Source organism: Canis lupus, chromosome 25, assembly GCF_011100685.1.
Source record: "Canis lupus familiaris isolate Mischka breed German Shepherd chromosome 25, alternate assembly UU_Cfam_GSD_1.0, whole genome shotgun sequence".
In the NCBI taxonomy this organism is placed as follows: domain Eukaryota; kingdom Metazoa; phylum Chordata; class Mammalia; order Carnivora; family Canidae; genus Canis; species Canis lupus.
Window position 1 is genome coordinate 8,868,037 of NC_049246.1, and position 19,702 is coordinate 8,887,738.

The following is a 19,702-nucleotide window of genomic DNA, read 5'->3' on the forward strand; positions in this document are numbered from 1 at the left end:
TAATTCATTCATTTTAGTCCACAGAAATTATATCTCTGATTTTTAAAAAACATTTATTTTTTTGAGAGAGAGAGAATGAGAGCATGAGTGGGGGAGGAGCAGACAGAGAAGCAGACTCCTGCTGAGCAGGGACCCCACCCCCCATGTGGGGCTCAATCCCAGGGCCTAGAGATAATGACCTGAGCTGAAGGCAGACATTAACTGACTGAGCCACCCAGGTGCCCTGAAATTACATCTCTGATTATGAATGAAAGACAATAGAAACATTCTTAAAATTCTTCCAGCATTATTCTATTGGATTTTTGAGGAAAAACAAACAATTTTAATGGATACGGATGTGGAAACACTTAAGGTATTCAATAATCAGGAAATTCAGAAAACATTGATAAACCTGTGCAAATAATCACTTTGTGCTACTGTTTTATGTTCCATAAGGGCTATGTTTGTGTCTAAATTTCTAATTTAGCTACAAGATGTAAAAAATCCTACATAGTCAGACAACGTGGCTTTAGTTAAATCAGAAGTGCCTTAAAAGCAAAAATAGCATTCCAGCTATTGACATCCCTAGGATAAAAATAACCATCTGGGAGTAAATGCTTATTAAAAAGGCAAAAGAGGGGATCCCTGGGTGGCGCAGCGGTTTAGCGCCTGCCTTTGGCCCAGGGCGCGATCCTGGAGACCTGGGATCGAATCCCATGTCGGGCTCCCGGTGCATGGAGCCTGCTTCTCCCTCTGCCTATTAAAAAAAAAAAAAAAAAAGGCAAAAAAATTGTGACTAGGACAATATCTGTCCTGGGAAGTTCAGATTCAAAATGTATTTCTTAAGATAGGAACTATATGGGAATCCATTCCAAAATAACATCCCCACTTTTAAATAATAAGATAGATGATCATTTCATGGACTTAGTATAAATATATCTTCAATGTCTGATGGTTTTCTCTTAAAAGGATAGCTTATTGGGGGATCCCTGGGTGGCTCCTGGAGTCCCGGGATCGAGTCCTGCATCGGGCTCCCTCCATGGAGCCTGCTTCTTCCTCTGCCTGTGTCTCTGCCTCTCTCTCTCTCTCTCTCTCTCTCTCTGTCTTTCATTAATAAATAAATAAAATATTTTTAAAAAGGATAGCTTATTATTTTTTCTCTCTGAAAAATTACCAAGCCACCAGCTTTTCCCACTGACTCCATTAATTCTTTTTCCCCTTGCCCTTCCCACTCTAGGTTGGACTAATGAATACATTGGAGGAAAGAGTAACTTAGGCAAAGACCTTTTATTTGTGGTTAGGCTTACATAGTTCCAGAAACTAAACATAATTAACAAAACACCAACAAGTACCAGAGGAGGTGCTCCGGTATCAGTAGAAGGCACTGATCATAAGAAAGCTTGACATGGATCTTCACATACAGATGCTGGTTCAGTCCTGTCAAACGAATATGCTGTATCCTGAATGTGACAAGTGGGAGCAGGAGCAGGAAGAACCAAAGCCTCTTCTCCACTGGATCAGGCAGCTAGGCCCTCCAGGAGTATTATCACAGGTGACACGGAGGCCTCTGCAACAGTAGCCATGACAACCAGCCCAGCTATGACAACAATGCTGATGTCACCACCAATAGTTTGATAGATCTATAAATCCTTAGGGTGCTTCACATCCAGTTCATCGTCTCCGATCCATTCCTTGCACAGGCCACAAAAATCCACTTTCACAGAAACAAATCCAGTGCATTCAGGTACCACTGAAAACACACCAGTCCTGGTATTTGCTAATTTGGAACAATGGTAAAAATACTATTGCATCATTTTGGAAATGAGTCCAGTCTAAGCTATAAGAAAAAAATATTGTTAAAAAAAACACACATAGGTACTTTTGATGGTATGGCTTTAAAACCCTGCACTTCACTATAATTATGAGCCTTATAAGCAAAGTTAACGAATAGCAATTTTTATTTTTTTAAAAAAAGGAAAGTATTTTACTAGACCAAAACTAGTTTAAGACCTACGAAAATCAAATTTTATGCAAACACTCTTAGAAAAACTGAATTCTATAATTAAAACATCAGAGTACTTTTTACAAATTAATAATGTGTTAAATTACTATATATTAAAGATATGATTTGAAAATAAAAAATACTGTGTTCAAATCTCATTCTGTAAGAACCAGGGTAATTAATTGCCAAATCACCATGCTGTCTTTCCACGAGGGTTTCATGGTACACTGGAGGGTCTATTATGAGCCAGCAGGGAGTCATTAAGTAACATTCAAGGAAAAATAAGAGTAAAACATCAGGTACAAATTAATTTAATTCACTTCCTGAGACTTACACAGAGCTCACTAACTTGAATAAAGCATGACAACATTGTCTTTAAATATTGAAAACACTATTTTCTGGCAGCATCCAGTACACTTTTGTGTTACAAGGAGGTCATAAAGATAGGGCTTCGGGGAGAAATAGAACACAGATAAACCTCTAAAGAAATAGAAAGTTCTAACAGAAGACTTCTTATTCTCTTTTTATGAGGCAAAAACAGAAAAATAGATAAAACATAACAACCTTGATTACAGACTATGGGGGACTTCATATCTAGACTTTTATGATGTTTTATGAATGATATTTACTACAGCATTATTCCTATTGAATAACCAGAAAATAATTTTAATCATCAATAATACAGTCAAAAAGTTTACACCATGGCAATATCCATGTCAACAGATGTTGCCTCTTCTATCTAAAGTATAGAATATATACTATATGTATAAAGTATATATTCTATATGTACTATATATATATACACACACACATATATGTATCTAGCACATATATAAATACAGTCATGTCTTTCCAGTCTCATACCCATCTGACACTTTATAATGAAGAGAGAAAATAGGAGGGAGACTTCTGGTACCATTTATTTTTCTGTGACAGTAATAAAGCTGCTATACCACAACTTGAAAAAATACACAATCATTGTATATTAACAATAACTGCATAATGCAAAAAGCAAATGCTTTTTCCCCCAGAAAAAAAAAATCCCAGGGTTTTCCCTATGACTCTGTTCCCTGCCCCCCCCGCCTCAAAAAATACCGTATATGTAATTTCAACCTAAAGTCAAAAGGCTTCCAATGCCACGTGGCATGTGGCAACAGTATGCTCACCGCTCAGCAGGATGATGCCAGTCTCCGACCCAAACTGTGCTCCCAGGCTAGCACGCTTTATAACTCTTCCTTAAAGCCCTTCTGTGTCTCCTGCCTGGCTTTGTCTTCCTCACTGGGTGCCAGCCACGTGAAATACACTTTTACTGGATCAATGTTCCAGTGTTTGTGAAAGGATATGGGAACCTGGTGAGAAAGGTAGTCCCTAGGATAATCCACGGGCCGAGCCTGCAGGAAGAAGGAACAGAGAATTATGTTCCTTTATTCGCTGAAAACAATTTTGCTTCAGAATAGTATTTGAATTTATGAAATGACTGATTTTCTTCAATATTTGATATGGGTTATGGGAATCTAAAGGCAAAAAGGAAAATCTTTTCCGCCCTCTTCCTGCTGACGTGAGGCTTTAGCTTTTGTATCTCCAATTGGAGATTGGAGATTTAATTTAATTTAAATTTAATATCCATATGTACCACTTTTTGCTTCCATGATCTATAATCATACCTCCAGGAAATTCCTCAACCATGGTAATAAATCTAAAAAGCCTTCCTTGTAAGTTATTTAAGAGACTATTACAACTTCGGTAAAAGGCAGAAAAATTGCTATTTCCCAGGCCTGTCTAAAGAAACTCTGACTATACAGTGTGTGTGTGTGTGTGTGTGTGTGTGTGTAAGAATGGGGTGAAGAGTTCTTGGGGTTCACCTCGCCTGCCCACTGCCCTGACGTGTAATTAGGTGTATGTCTCTCAGAGAAGGAAAATGTGGAGCTCATCAGAAGTCAGGGAGAAATGTGAGTAACACAACACTCTCCTCCTACGCAGATACCTAGTCTGACTCCAGAAATGGCAAGGAAAACATTGAGTAACTAGAAGTAGTTAAAGAGAGCCTAAAAAGTTTGTCCACAGTAATTTCAGTATTTTCTAGAATTTACAAAATGAAGTTTAAGCAGAATCAGACATAACCTAGGATGACTGAGATTGAAATATCCTTCAGGGTATAAAAGGAAACAGAACCAGATATTTTTTTTTACTCTAAACAAAGCATCCACACACTTTCAATGTTTATCTTGTTTACAGATTTATATAGACTATCTGTGTTCTATAGTAATTCACTGGGTTATCAATACTAAAATAGTCTTGGCTTTATTAAAGCTGGATAGGATATTTTTTTAAAAAGTCTTCTTTAGGCTATTACTTTATTGCATTATGCTTAAATGTTTAATAACAATACTATAAACTCTCTTAAATGGTTTACAAAATACCTTTATTAAATTTTATCTCATTCAACCCTTAAAACAACCTTGCAAGATGGTCAGAGTATCCTGATTCATCTTCAATTTACATAGGAGGTAACTGGAGCTCACAGAAGTTATAACTTCCTTAGGGTAACATGACTAGCACATATTGGAATGGGGACAAGAGCAGGTGCCTAGCCCCTAGTCCAGTGTTCTACAAGGACACCTGAAGCTGGTCCTGATTCTGTGTGGCACAAGCCTGGCACATCAGCAGTGTGGCACATCAGCAGGGCTAGGCTGCCCTAGCCTCCTTGGGAAGCTTTATCCATCGATGGTACAAATATTCTGCTATGATAAGTGTTCACAATAATATCTGCTCAGAATACTTCAAAGTAATGTAGGGGGAGAACTTCCATACCAACCATTCATCGTCCTTTAAAAATTCTATGTGCTCATGGAGTTAAAAATCTAAGAAGACAATTTTAAAGGAAGAGAGTGAAACAAAGACCAAAAATACACACTAGAATAAAGTCTAACAGAGTTGAGAAAGTTCTGAGTATTAGCTGAGGGGATTCATATATGGTATCTATTTGTAAGGACCTCTGGGAGTTTACTGGCTTGGAAGAAACCCCAGGGAAAATATACTCTCAATTCAGTTCTCAGATAATTCCACAATGCTCCCAGAAGAAAGAAAGAAAAGCATGGAAACAAATCTTAGCTTGTTTTTCATATTTAAAAATGAACTCTTAGAGACACAAATGCATTTCACAGGGAAAAAAATAAATCCATAATATCTTTCCCTTTATTGATGCAGATTCCAGAAATGATTATAGTTGAATGTTAGGAGTCATGGATGAGTGAAGAGCTGGTTTAGTATTAGAATGTGCTAATTGTTTCTGGAAAATGCAGTTTTGGAAAAGAAGAAGACAAAACTGGAGAAGTGAAATGGATTCACAGAGGTGTCCATAATACCAGAAGTCTAAATGGACTCTGGTCATCACATTTCTGTGTCCAAAATGCCAAAAGGAAGTACCAAACAGGCATGGTCGGGGTGAGGGAGGTGGCCTCAGGAACATACATGGAGCATGATGGGAAGCTGTGCACAGAAAGAGAGAGGTGGCATAAACTGCATGAGAAGTACATCCATTAGGTGAAATTAAAGTTAATCTGTAAATATTAGAGCACATTGAACACTGCAACAAATGGAGATTAAATCTGTATTTCCTTAGACAAAAATATTTTTTCTAGCTGTATTGACATTTGATTTACATACCATATAATTCACACACAGTCACGGTAGTTTGAAAATTTCTAATAGATTTCCATATTAAGCAACCACAAATCCAGTTTTAAAAGATTATAGTCATTTCCCCAAAATTCCCTGCCATGCACTTTCAGTCAATCCCCACCCTCACTGTCCCAAGAAATCACTGGTTTGCATTTTCTCTATAGTATTGCTTTTTCTAGAAATTTCTTTATCAGTGAAATCATAAACTGTGAATGTTTTGTCCCTGGCTTCCTTCACTTAGCATTGCTGCATCATTACTTTTACTGCTGAGCAGTATTACGTTGAGTGGATATACCATTCAAACAATACACAGTTATTATCACATAGCTTCCATGGGTCAGGAGTCTTGGCACAACTTAGCTACAACCTTTGCTTCAAGGTGTCTCACAAGATCATAATCAGGATGTCAGCCCAGGCCCTGTGATCTCATCTGAAGGCTCAACTAGGAAAAGATCCACTTCCAAGCTCACTGGGTGGTTACTAGTTTCTGGTGGGCTTATTCAGTTCATGGTGGGCTACCGAGCTGAAGGCTTCACTCTCATGCCCTGCCCCCTTACAGCTTGCTCCAACAAAACCTGAAAGCCAGGAAGGAAGTAGGGAGAGTCTACAAGGAAGATGGAAGTCACAATCCCTTGTAATTTAAGTACAGAAGAGACATCCCATCACCTTTGCCATGTGCTACTGGCTCATACTCAGGAAAGGAAACACAGGGTATGAATACCAACAGGAGGGAACCAAAGAGATCTATGTCATAAAGTGCCTGCCGCATGTATGTTTAACTTTTTAACTGCCAAAACATTTCCAAAGAAACTGTATTTTATATTGCCACTAGAGGTCCAGGTTTCTATATCCTCATCAGCACTGGGAATGATCTGTTTGCTTATAGCTGTTCTATAGATGTGATTTTAGTTTGCATTTCCCTAATGACTAATAATGTTGAGCATATTCCCATGTGCTTAGTAGCCGTTTATGTATCCTCTTTAGTGAAATGTCTATTCAATCTCTTACCCAGCTTAAATTCTATTTTCTTATTGGGTTGTAAAAGATTGTTATATATTCTGGATTCAAGACCTTTACCAGATACATAATTAATAAATATTGCTCCCAGATTATGAATTTTTTCATTCTCCTAAGGATATATTTTAAAGAGCAAGGAGTTTTTAAGTTATATGAGTTCAATTTATGAATTTTTCCTTCTATGGGTCATGCTGCTGATGCCATAAATCTTTGCCTGAACTGAGGTCACAAAGAATTATCCTTATGGTTTTTTTCCAGCAGTGTATAGTTTTAGTATATTTTGTACTTATATTTTGTACTATGATACATTTTGAGTTAATTTTTGTGTTATGAGGTCAAGTTTCAGGTTCAATTTTTTTGTGTAGAATATATAATTGTTCAGCACCATCTGACCATCTGTTCTACTTCTCCACTGGATTGCCTTGGCATCTTTGTCAAAAACCAGTTTACCATAAATGAGAGGATTTATTTCTAGAATCTATCCTGTTCTACTGATGTGTGTGTATGCGTGTGTATAAGTATATCCTTATACTAACTATGCATTGTCTTGATTATCATAGCTTTATAGGTTTTGAAATCACAGGAGGGTAAATCTTCAAATTTTGCTCTTTTTTTTAAGAATTTGTATTTCCATATAAATTTTAGGATCAGCTTGTCTATCTTTACAAAGAAGCCTGCTATGACTTTGATAGGGATTGCACTGAATCTATAGATGAATTTGGGGGATGCAGGGAAATAAAATTTCCTATAAAAAAGCCCTACAAGAAACATTTCACATTCCATTTGTCTAAACTGATCTGATCCCCAAAGAGAGTAAAACCGACCTTATCTCTTGGAGAAGCCAATGGTTGTATCCCTGAACCAGGTCCAGAGGATAAGCGCACCAAGGTGCCAGAGAGACCTGAACACTTTCACCTGGGGATACAGTTACATTTCAAGGAAGAATGACGTATTTATTTGCATACCAAAATGCTAAAGTAAGGAAGGCTTCACCTTTAGAAGCAGAAAAAACAATTTTTCTTTGTCCCTTGCCTATGGGGTATCTGGTCACTTGTGTAGGGAAAGTGAATTGGCCCTTATATGCTTCCCTGAAGGTAAAAACTACCTCTAGGCAGTGGGAGTGGCAGTGAGGGCAAGATAGGCTTATTATTTATTGTGAGGTACTTAATGTAAAAATCTATCTCTGATCCAGAACACTTCATTTAGGCACTCAGAATAAGTTAATTTTAAATGAATAAGATGAAATAATATAGTTCACTTTAAATGAATATTAAAAAGTCGATGGAGAAATTGCCATCATAGCAATATTGAGTCTTCTAATCCATAAATATGGTATATATCTCTTCATTTAATTATATCTTAATTTCTCTCAGAATTTTATCATACAGTGTAACTTCCTTTTTAGATTTATCCCTGAGTATTTTATTCATTTGGATGCTACTTTGAATAACATTATGTTCTTCATTTTCAGATATTTTGTTGCCAAATCACTACACAAATTTTGTTGCATTCTTGTGATAAATCCCACTTGGTTATGGCATATAACCTCTTTTATACATTGCTGGATTCAATTTGCTAATATTTTGTTAAGGATTTTTCCATCTATGCTCAAGAGTAATATCAGCTGGTAGTTTACTTTTGTGATATACCATTTTAATCCCTCTGTTACTTTTTTAGCAATATTTTGGAGTGATTTTCTAAGTTCTTGCTCTAGGGATACAATATGCATCTTGAGAGAGAGAAAGAGAGAGCATGTGTGTGGGGGAGGAGGGGAGCAACAGAGGTAGAGGGAGAAAGAACCCAAGCAGACTCCCCACTGAGTGTGGAGCCCTGATTCAGGGTCCCCTGATGTGGGGACCTGAGCCAAAACCAAGAATCAGATGCTTAACTGACTGCACTACACAAGCACCTCAACAATATGTGTCTTTGACATATTAGACTAATATTGGCCTCATAAAATGAATTGGGAAGTATTCTCACTCCTTTAATTCCATTCCATCAATGTATGTAGGTTCAAATACTTTTAAAAAGTTTTGCTAATGAGCATGATCCTAGAAATTTCTCTCATTTTATTTAAATTGTCTAAGTTGGCACAATTTGGGTATGATTTGCAGTGATGTCCCCTCTTTTATTATCAACCTTGGTAATGTCTGTCTTCATTCCTTTTCTCTTGAGCAATCTAGCTTAACGTTTACCAAATTAGCTGATCTTTCCAAAATAACTCATTTTTTACTTAACTAATTTTCTCTGTTTTTTTTTCTGTTTTCTACATTGACTTGTGCTCTAACCTTTAATATTTTATTCCACTTAATTCAGATTTGTATAATATTCTTTTGCTTTCAATGCAGATGTTTAATGATTTAATATCAGTACCATTTCTAGTATGTTTTTTTAAAATATTTTTTATTGGAGTTCAATTCGCCAACATATAGCATAACATCCAGTGCTCATCCTGTCAAGTGCCCCCCTCATTGCCCGTCACCCAGTCACCCCAACCCCCCCACTCACTTCCCTTTCTATCAACCCTTGTTCCCAGAGTTAGGTGTATCTCATGTTCTGTCACCCTCACTGATATTTCCCACTCATTTTCTCTCCTCTCTTCTTTCACTATTTTTTATATTCCCCAAATGAATGAGACTATATAATGTTTGTCCTCTTCTGATTGACTTACTTCAGTCAGCATAATACCCTCCAGTTCCATCCATACTGAAGCAAATGGTGGGTATTCGTCGTTTCTAATGGCTGAGTAATATTCCATTGTATACATATACGGCATCTTCTTTATCCATTCATCTTTTGATAGACACTGTGGCTCCTTCCAGAGTTTGGCTATTGTGGACATTGCTGCTATAAACATTGGGGTACAGGTGTCCCAGCATTTCACTGCATCTGTATCTTTGGGGTAAATCCCCAGCAGTGCAATTGCTGGGACATAGGACAGTTCCATTTTTAACTGAGGAACCTCCACACAGTTTTCCAGAGTGGCTGCGCCAGTTCACATTCCCACCAACAGTGCAAGAGGGTTCCCCTTTCTCCACATCCTCTCCAACACTTGTTGTTTCCTGTCTTGTTAATTTTCCCCATTCTCACTGGTGTGAGGTGGTATCTCATTGTGGTTTTGATTTGTATTTCCCTGATGGCCAGTGATGCAGAGCATTTTCTCATGTGCTTGTTGGCCATGTGTATGTCTCCTTTGGTGAAACTTCTGTTCATGTCTTTTGCCCATTTCATGATTGGATTGTTTGTTTCTTTGCTGTTGAGTTTAATAAGTTCTTGATAGATCTTGGATACTCGCCCTTTATCTGATAGGTCATTTGCAAAATATCTTCTCTCACTCTGTATGTTGTCTTTTAGTTTTGTTGACTGTTTCTTTTGCTGTGCAGAAGCTTTTTATCTTAAGTCCCAATAGTTCATTTTTGCTTTTGTCTCTCTTGCCTTCATAGATGTATCTTGCAAGAAGTTGCTGTGGCCAAGTTCAAAAAGGGTGTTGCCTGTGTTCTCCTCTAGGATTTTGATGGATTCTTGTCTCACATTTAGATCTTTCATCCATTTTGAGTTTATCTTTGTGTATGGTGCAAGAGAGTGGTCTAGTTTCATTCTTCTGCACATGGCAGTCCAATTCTCCCGGCACCATTTATTGAAGAGACTGTCTTTTTTCCAGTGGATAGCCTTTCCTGCTTTGTCAAATATTAGTTGACCATAGAGTTGAAGGGCCATTTCTGGATTCTCTATTCTGTTCCATTGATCTATGTGTGTTTTTGTGCCAGTACCACACTGTCTTGATGATCACAGCTTTGTAGTACAACCTGAAATCTGGCATTGTGATGCCCCCGGCTCTGGTTTTCTTTTTCAATATTCCTCTGGCTATTCGGGGTCTTTTTGATTCCACACAAATCTTATGATGATTTGTTCCAACTCTCTGAAGAAAGTCCATGGTATTTTGATAGAGATTGCATTAAATGTATAAATTGCCCTGGGTAACATTGACATTTTCACGATATTAATTCTTCCAATCCATGAGCATGGAGTATTTTCCCATCTCTTTGTGTCTTCCTCAATTTCTTTCAGAAGTGTTCTATAGTTTTTAGGGATAGGTCTTTTACCTCTTTGGTTAGCTTTATTCCTAGGTAGCTTATGCTTTTGGATGCAATTGTACATGGGATTGACTCCTTAATTTCTCTTTCTTCAGTCTCATTGTTACTGTATAGAAATGCCACTGACTTCTGGGCATTGATTTTGTATCCTGCCACACTGCCAAATTGCTATATGAGTTCTAGCAATCTTGGGGTGGAGGCTTTTGGATTTTCTATGTACAGTATCATGTCATCTGCAAAGAGGGAGAGTTTGACTTCTTCTTTGCCAATTTGAATGCCTTTTATTTCTTTTTGTTGTCTGATTGCTGAGGCTAGGACTTCTGGTACTATGTTGAATAGCCATGGTGAGAGTGGACATCCCTGTCTTGTTCCTGATCTTAGGGGAAAGGCTCCCAGTGCTTCCCCATTGAGAATGTTATTTGCTGTGGGCTTTTCGTAGATGGCTTTTAACATGTTGAGGAATGTTCCCTCTATCCCTACACTCTCAATATGAGTTTTGATCAGGAATGGATGCTGTATTTTGTCACATGCTTCTCTGCATCTATTGAGAGAATCATATGGTTCTTGTTTTTTCTCTTGTTGATATGATCTATCACGTTGATTGCCTTACGAGTGTTGAACCAGCTTTGCATCCCGGGGATAAATCCCACTTGGTCATGGTGAATAATCTTAATGTACTGTTGGATCCTATTGGCTACTATCTTGTTGAGAATTTTTGCATCTCTGTTCATCAGGGATATTGATCTATAATTCTCCTTTTTGGTGGGGTCCTTGTCTGGTTTTGGAAGTAAGGTGATGCTGGCCTCACAGAAAGAGTTTGGAAGTATTCCATCCCTTTCTATCTTTCGGAACAGCATTAGAATAGGTATTGTTTCTTCTTCAAGCATTTGACAGAATTCCCCTGGGAAGCCATCTGCCCCTGGACTTTTGTGTCTTGGGAGGTTTTCGAGGACTGCTTCAATTTCTTCCCTGGTTGTTGGCCTGTTCAGGTTTTCTATTTCTTCCTGTTCCAGTTTTGGTAGTTTGTGGTTTTCCAGAAATGCGTCCATTTCTTCTAGATTGCCTAACTTACTGGCGTATAGCTGCTCATAATATGTTTTTAAAATCGTTTGTATTTCCTTGGTATTGGTGGTGATCTCTCCTTTTTTCATTCATGATTTTATTAGAGTCTTTTCTCTTTTGTTTTTAAAAGGCTGGCTAATGGTTTATCTATCCTATTAATTCTTTCAAAGAACCAACTCCTGGTTTTGTTTATCTGTTCTACAGTTCTTCTCGTCTCTAGTTCATTGAGTTCTGCTCGAATCTTTTAACTCTCTTCTTCTGCAGGGTGTAGGTTTTATTTGCTGTTCTTTTTCCATTTCCTTTAGGTGCAAGGTTAACTTGTGTATTTGAGTTTTTTTTCAGTTTTTTGAGGGATGCTTGTATGGTGATATATTTCCCTCTTAGGACTGCTCTTGCTGTATCCCAAAGATTTTGAACGGTTGTATCTTTATTCTAATTCATTTCCATGAATCTTTTTAATACTTCTGTAATTTCCTGGTTGACCCTTTCATCTTTTAGCAGGATGGTCTTTAACCTCCACATGTTTGAATTTCTTCCAAATTTCTTCTTGTGATTGCGTTCAAGTTTCAAAGCATTATGGTCTGAAAATATGCAGGGGACAATCCCAATCTTTTGGTATCAGTTAAGATCTGATTTGTGACCCAATATGTGGTCTATTCTGGAGGAAGTTCCATGTGCACTTGAGAAAAATGCACATTCAGTTGCATTTGGATGTAAAGTTCTATAAATATCTGTGAAATCTAGTCCAGTATATCATTTAAAGCTTTTGTTTCTTTGGAGATGTTGTGCTTAGAATATCTGTCATTTGCAGAAAGCACCGTGTTGAAGTCTCCCAGTATTAGTGTACTATTATCTAAGTATGTCTTTACTTTGGTTATTAATTGATTGATATGCTTGGCAGCTCCCTCATTAGGGGCATAAATATTCATGATTTGTAGGTCCTCTTATTAGATCCTTGAAGCATTACATAGTGTCCCTCTTCATCTCTTAGTACAGTCTTTGGGATAAATTTTAATTTAACTGATATGAGGATACCTACCCCTGCTTTCTTTGGAGGACCATTTGAATGGTAAATGGCTCTCCAACCTTTCATTGTCAGGCTGTAGGTGTCCTTAGGTCTAAAATGAGTCTCCTGTAGACAGCAAATAGATGGGTCTTGCTTTTTTATCCAGTCTGAAACCCTGCGTCTTTTGATGGGATCATTAAACTATTCACATTCAGAGTTACTATTGAAAGATATGCATTTAGTATCATCATAATACCTATTCAGCCCCTGTTTTTGTGGCTTATTTCTTTGGGCTTCCTCTTTCTTTTACAGAGTCCCCCTTATTATTTCTTGCAGAGCCGGTTTGGTGGTTACATATTCTTTCAGTTTCTGCCTATCCTGGAAGCTCTTTACCTCTCCTTCTATTCTGAAGGAGAGCCTTGCTGGATAGAGTATTCTTGGCTGCATGTTCTTCTCATTTAGGACCCTGAATATATCCTGCCAGCCCCTTCTTGCCTGCCAGGTCTCTGTGGAGAGGTCTGCTGTTAATCTAATATTTCTCCCCATATAAGTTTGGGATCTCTTGTCTCTTGCTGCTTTAAGGATTTTCTCTTTATCTTTGCAAGTTTCACTATTAAATGTCAAGGTGTTGAATGGTTTTTATTGATTTTGGGGGGAGGGGGTCTCTCTATCTCCTGGATCTGAATGCCTGTTTCCCTCCCCAAGTTAGGGAAATTCTCAGCTATGATTTGTTCAAATGTGCTTTCTGGTCCTCTGTCCCTTCCAGCATCCTCTGGAACCCCAATTAAACGTAGATTTTTCCTTCTTAGGCTGTCATTTATTTCCCTTAACCTTTCCTCATGGTCTTTTAATTGTTTTTCTCTTTTTTCCTCAGCTTCCTTCGTTGCCATCAACTTGTCTTCTATGTCACTCACTCTTTCTTCTACCTCATTAAACCCTTGTCATTAGGACCTCCAGTTTGGACTGCATCTCATTTAATTGATTTTTAATTTCAGCCTGATTAGATCTAAATTCTGCAGTTATGAAGTCTCTTGAATCCTTTATGCTTTTTTCCAGAGCCACCAGAAGCTTTATATTTGTGTTTCTGAATTGGTTTTCTCACATCAAATTGTAATCCAAATTCTGTAACTCTATGGCAGAGAGTACTGTTTCTGATTCTTTCTTTTGTGGGGAGTTCTTCTTTCTAGTCATTTTGTTCAGTGCAGAGTGGCTAAAAACGAGTTGTACTGGAAAAAGGAAGAAAAAACTAAGAAAAAAACAAAACAAAGAAACAAAAAAAACTAGGAAGGATATCCTCTTGTTCTATATACTGGAAATCCCTCGACTTCCCCTGGAGCTTTCCAGCGCTGCTTGGCCAAAACTTGCTTGCTCTTCCCCTGTCCTTCCAGCTGGTCTTCTGGGGGAGGGGCCTGCTGCACTGATTCTCAGGTGTGTGCACCTGGGGGTGCTGCCCCACCCCGTGCCAGGTGGTGGGCTCAGTGGGAGCTGTGAGGCCCCTGTCCCCTGGCAGCCCCGCCTCTCCCAGGCACAGGTGACACCAGGAGGAACAACACCACGGGCGGCCAGCTCTCCATCATCTTTAAAGCCAGCTCTCCATCTCTGGAGTCAGCTCTCGGAGTAACTACTAGTCTCCCAGTCTGCACTGGCTTGGATGCTCTCCGGGGCGGGGTGGGGGTGGGGGTACTGACCTGCACAGCTCGGGGGCATATGGCGGCAAGAGCGTCCTCACTGTCCTGTGCCCTCTCCGCCTCTGTCTGTCCCGGTGGAGCGCAAGATCCTGGGCTGTGTCCCCTGGCACCGTGGGATCCGGGGCCTGTGCTGCTGGCATTGTGCTCCTGGGGCCACGCAACCCCCTCCAAATGGAGCCGCTGCCTGAGCTGCTCCCGAGGCCCCACCGGGCATGCTTCAGCCCTTTACCGAGCTCGGCCTGTGGTGTGTTCCTCTGTCAGTGACCCCGGGAACCTGGGAGCTCCACTGCCCCTCCTGGAATCCTGCCCGAGCTCCTTGAGAGTGCCTTTCCGTCCAGGAAGACTCCAGTACGGATTTTTAAAGCTCCTGCTTCTCCGGGGCTGGGCTCTTCTGTCCGGGAGGTTCTTGCCACCCCTCTTAGACCAGCATCTCGCAGGGTGGGGGTGGGGGCCTCCCCAACTTGATTTTTTTTTTTTTCCGTCTTCCTACCTTGTTATTAGAAGTGCAAACTCTTCTCTCTGTAGTATTCCAGCTGTTCTCTTTTTAAATTTCAGGTCAAATTCATAGGTTTTCAGGATGATTTGAAAGTTATCTAGGTAAGTTGCATGGGGCCAGAAGACTTGGGGACCCTACTCCTCTGCCATCTTGCCCCCCCCACCCGCCCCCCCCCCTCCGCCCCGCTAAGAACATCCATTTCTAGTATGTTTAAAACTATAAATTTCCCTCGAATCCCTATATAGCTATTTGAATGATAATATTCATTTTTCACTGTAGATCTTTAATGATTTAATACCATTATCCATTTCTAGTATGTTTAAAAACTATAAATTTCCTTCCATTCCCTATATAGCTATGCTAAATACTTTTGTTATTTTTTTTCATTTTTATTCAAGATATTTTCCAATTTTCCTTATGATTTCTTTTTTGACCCAGGGTTATTTTAATGTGTTGTATAATTTCCAAATATTTGGAAATACTATTTTTTTCTGTTGATTTCTAATTTCATTGCATTGCTGGGAGGATATATTTTGTATGTTTTAATCCTTTAAAATTTATTGAGATTGTTTTATTATCTAACATATGACCTATCCTTTAGAACATTCCATGAACACCTGGAAAGAATGTGCATTCTGCTCTTGTCAGATAAAACATTCTGTGTCAGGTAAGTAGTTAGTATTTGTCCATTTCTCATTTCAATTCTGTCCATTTGTGTTTCATGTATCTGAAGGTCTGTTAGGTGTATATATATACATTTATAATTATTGTATCTTCTTAATGTACTCACATTTGGTTATAAAATGTCTCTCTAATAATAGTCCTCTTCTTAAAGTCTATTGTGTTTAACATAGCGTAACATATTGTGTTTCCCATCCTTATACATTCAACCTATTTGTGTCTATGAATCTAAAGTGTACTGGACTCTTATAGACAACATATAGTCAAATCTTGCTTTTCATACAACCTGACAATATCTGCCTTTGACTAAAGGAGTTTAGTCCATTGATATTTAATGTTAAAATTGATATATCTATATTTTTATCAGTCATTTTGCCATTTATTTTCTATGTCTCATGTGTTTTGTCCCTCTGTTTCTCCTTTATTGACTTTTTTGTTAAACAAAATCTTTTAGTGTACATTTAAATCCCTGTATTGATATTTTAAGCTATATATTGAAAATCATTTTCTCAGAGATTGCTCCAAGGATACAATATGCATCTTTCATCTTTAACTTAAGTTAATATTGAATTGAATCAGGGATGCCTTGGGTGGCTCAGCAGTTGAGCGTCTGCCTTTGGCTCAGGGAGTGATCCTGGGATCTGGGCTCGAGTCCCACATTGGCCTCCTTGCAGGAAGCCTGCTTCTCCCTCTGCCTGTCTCTCTCTCTCTCTTTCTCTCTCTCCCCCCTCCATGTCTCTCATGAATAAATAAATAAAATCTTTAAAAAATTGAATTGAATCGATAAAATCAACTGCTATAATAGAGCTTCATTTCCTTCCCCTGCCTTTGCACTATTATCATCATATATATTGCATTTATCTGTTATAAACCCAACAATAGGGTTATAATTATTGCTTTAAACAATGTTATGTCTGTTAAAGAAATTAAGAGAGAAAATATGTATGTTTATGTGTGCTTATACACACACTTTTCTTCTTTTAATTATATATATGCACATATATATATGTGTACATATATATGTATATGTATCCAGAAACACAGTCTTTTATATTTTTCTCCATATTAACCCTATCCAGTATTCTTCCATTCATTCAGTATATTCGAATTACCATGTGCTGTTTCCTCTCAGCCCAAAGGATTTCCTTTAGTTTTCTTGTGTAGGGAAGTTTTACTAGCAAAGATTTATCTCACTTTTCGTTTACTTGCAGATATCTTTATTCCACTTTCATTTGTGAAAGATAGTTTTATTGGATATAGAATCATTAGTTGATTGGTTTCTTTTGGGACTTCTGCCTTTGGGCTTCTATTATTTTTAATGAGAAATTAGCCAGTAACTATATTTTTTCTTTCCCTTTGCATTAGGTTTTCTGTTGTTTTTAAGACTTTCACTTTTCACCATCTTTCAACAGTTTGACTATAACATGTCAGTGTATGATTCTTTTCATGATTATCCTACTTGAGCTTTGTTGAGCCTTCTAGAGCTATACATTAATGTTTTTCATCACATTTGGGAAACTTCAACCTTATTTCTTTGAAAAAAATTTTCAATCCAATTCTCTCTCTAGTCACTTTTTAGAACTCCCATCGGTTGGTATACTTTAAAGTATTTTAATGCTCTGTTCATTTTTCTTTAGTTATTTTTGTCTCCATTCTCTGGACTGGGTAATTTCTATTGATCTGCCTTCAAATTCATTGTTTCTTCTGCCATCTTAAATCTACTATTATGTCTGCCCAGATAATGTCTCAATTATTTGGTTTTACAACCATTCCCATGTTATTCCATAACCATTCATTAGCTTTTAATCATAGTTCCTATTTTTTATTAAGATTTACCATTTGTTGAGTCATTCTCCTCATATTGCCCTTTGATTCTATGACTTTAATTTTATTAGCTTCTTGAAGCCTTTGTCTATCAACTCCAATATCTGGTCCCACTCAGAGTCCGTTTCTATTTCTACATTTTTGCCTCAGTATATCTCTCTGCTTTGTCTCATGATAATTTGTTGGAAGTTGATTATTTTGAAAATGTATTCTAACAACAAATCTATTTTTACTACATTTTAAAAAGTAGGGATCCCTAGGTGGCGCAGTGGTTTGGCGCCTGCCTTTGGCTCAGGGCGTGATCCTGGAGACCCAGGATCGAGTCCCACATCAGGCTCCCAGTGCATGGAGCCTGCTTCTCCCTCTGCCTATGTCTCTGTCTCTCTCTCTCTCTCTCTCTCTCTCTCTCTCTGTGTGTGTGTGTGTGTGTGTGACTATCGTAAATAAATTTAAAAAATTTTTAAAAATTCCTTATAAAAAGTAACTTGCCTGGATTTACACTGTGGGATCATTCTCACTGCAATGTATGGCTACTGATATCTCCACTCAACTTTTAGTTCTTACTTTTATCTTGTAGCTTAGCTTACTAGAGGTCACCCCTGTGCTTAAATAGTTTGTGGCCAACTTATGATATAGGAAGAGGTTACGCTCAAGCCCATCAGGCTTCTACCTGGGCTGGAAAGTGCATTCAAAGCTTCGGTGGGTTCTCAAACATGGCTTGGATTTTACTTTTACTTTCTGCTAGACTCATCCAGTGGTCCATGTGCATGCACATGGTTTCCCACCAGGTCAGAGAATTGTGGAGAGCTTTATAGCCTTTCTATTTCTCTCTTATTTCCAGGGTACTATGTATTAAATTTCTGGTGTAGATACCCTTTACCATATCTGAGACTGCAACCTCAGGCCCATAAAGGTACAGGTTTTTCTTGTTTCCTACCAAGTTTGACTATTTTAGCTGACATATCTATAGGTTTTTATCTCTCCCTACCCACATCAAGTCCACCCCCTCTGACAGCAAAGCTGCCATTTTCCTCAGCCAGGCCAAATTGTTGTTCCTCTCTCCAAGCTGGGATGGATGGGGAGGTGGAGGCTGGGAGGGCTTCAGGCAGAAAGGCTTCCGAAAGCCTCCTACTCTGTTGGACTTACTGAAACTATAGCAGTTTTTCAGGAATAAATGCTTCTCCTGAAATAAGTATTTTGATAATTTTGCACAGAGGATTCACTAGCCATGGCATGCTGCCATATGAATGAATTGGTGGCACATAATTTTGGAAGAACAGAAAATCACATGCGCTAGATCCTTTGTTTTTAATAAAAGGACATACTACACATTCCTTAAATCCCCTTCTAAGCCTATGATTTCACAGTAACTTTCCCTGACTAAAAAGATAAGGAAAGTGTCCCAGGCAACTTTTTGTATCTGAGATTGTTTCCCAAGGCCCACTCTATCTCTAACTCTTCAGGAATCTTAGATTTTTATCTTTTTGCCTCAAATGTATTTCTCAATATGAACAAATACACTGTTTGGATCACTGTTCAGCATTATACATGGGAAATAATTTTGAAATCATAGCAAACTCCCTAAAAGAGGCTTAAGAATTAAAAGATATAGTGGTATCTGTTGGGGAGCATAAGTTTTAAGCATATTTTATGATTTTGGAAAGATTTAAAATTTATTATGCAAAATAGAGAAATCAAGAGTTTATGTCTGGGAAATGACACCTTTTTCCATTTTTAAATTATCTTCAAAGGATTTTTGCTTAGAGAGTATTTTCCTTTTTTCTTTTCTCTTTATCATTTTCTTTACTAGCATATTCTTCCCTTAGTGAAAAAGGCCACTATAAAAATCTAACACTGCCTTATTAACAATCATTCCCCTTATACACCAATAGTTTTAATTGCCCTTCCTTTTCTGGAAGTGAAATACTATAAGATAGAGCAAGAGAGAGAGCAAGAGAAAATAACTTGCTTCTCTAAGTCATCCCGTAACACAACACATAGGCTTAAAACGGGTAAGATCTCTCAAGATTCTAAAAGATGGACAAGTACTCCTGACTGGTACCAATGAAGGTTTCTCATAGACATCTTATTATGAAAGGTCTGTTTCCATCTTCCCTTGTGGTTGAGATGCAGAAATGGATCCTGCCTTTTTTGATAATGCACATACTTTCT

The 19,702-nt window shown here is 38.1% G+C and overlaps 1 protein-coding gene across 1 annotated transcript in view; it reads right to left on the minus strand.

Moving 5' to 3' along the window:
* Positions 1-1,247: 1,247 nt before the first annotated feature.
* B3GLCT (beta 3-glucosyltransferase) overlaps positions 1,248-19,702 on the minus strand; it is a 123,182-nt gene continuing 104,727 nt past the window's right edge. Inside the window, exon 16 of the mRNA XM_038574489.1 lies at positions 1,248-3,372. Coding sequence (XP_038430417.1) covers positions 3,205-3,372 — 168 coding nt within the window. The 3' untranslated portion in view covers positions 1,248-3,204. The remainder of the gene's footprint in view (positions 3,373-19,702) is intronic.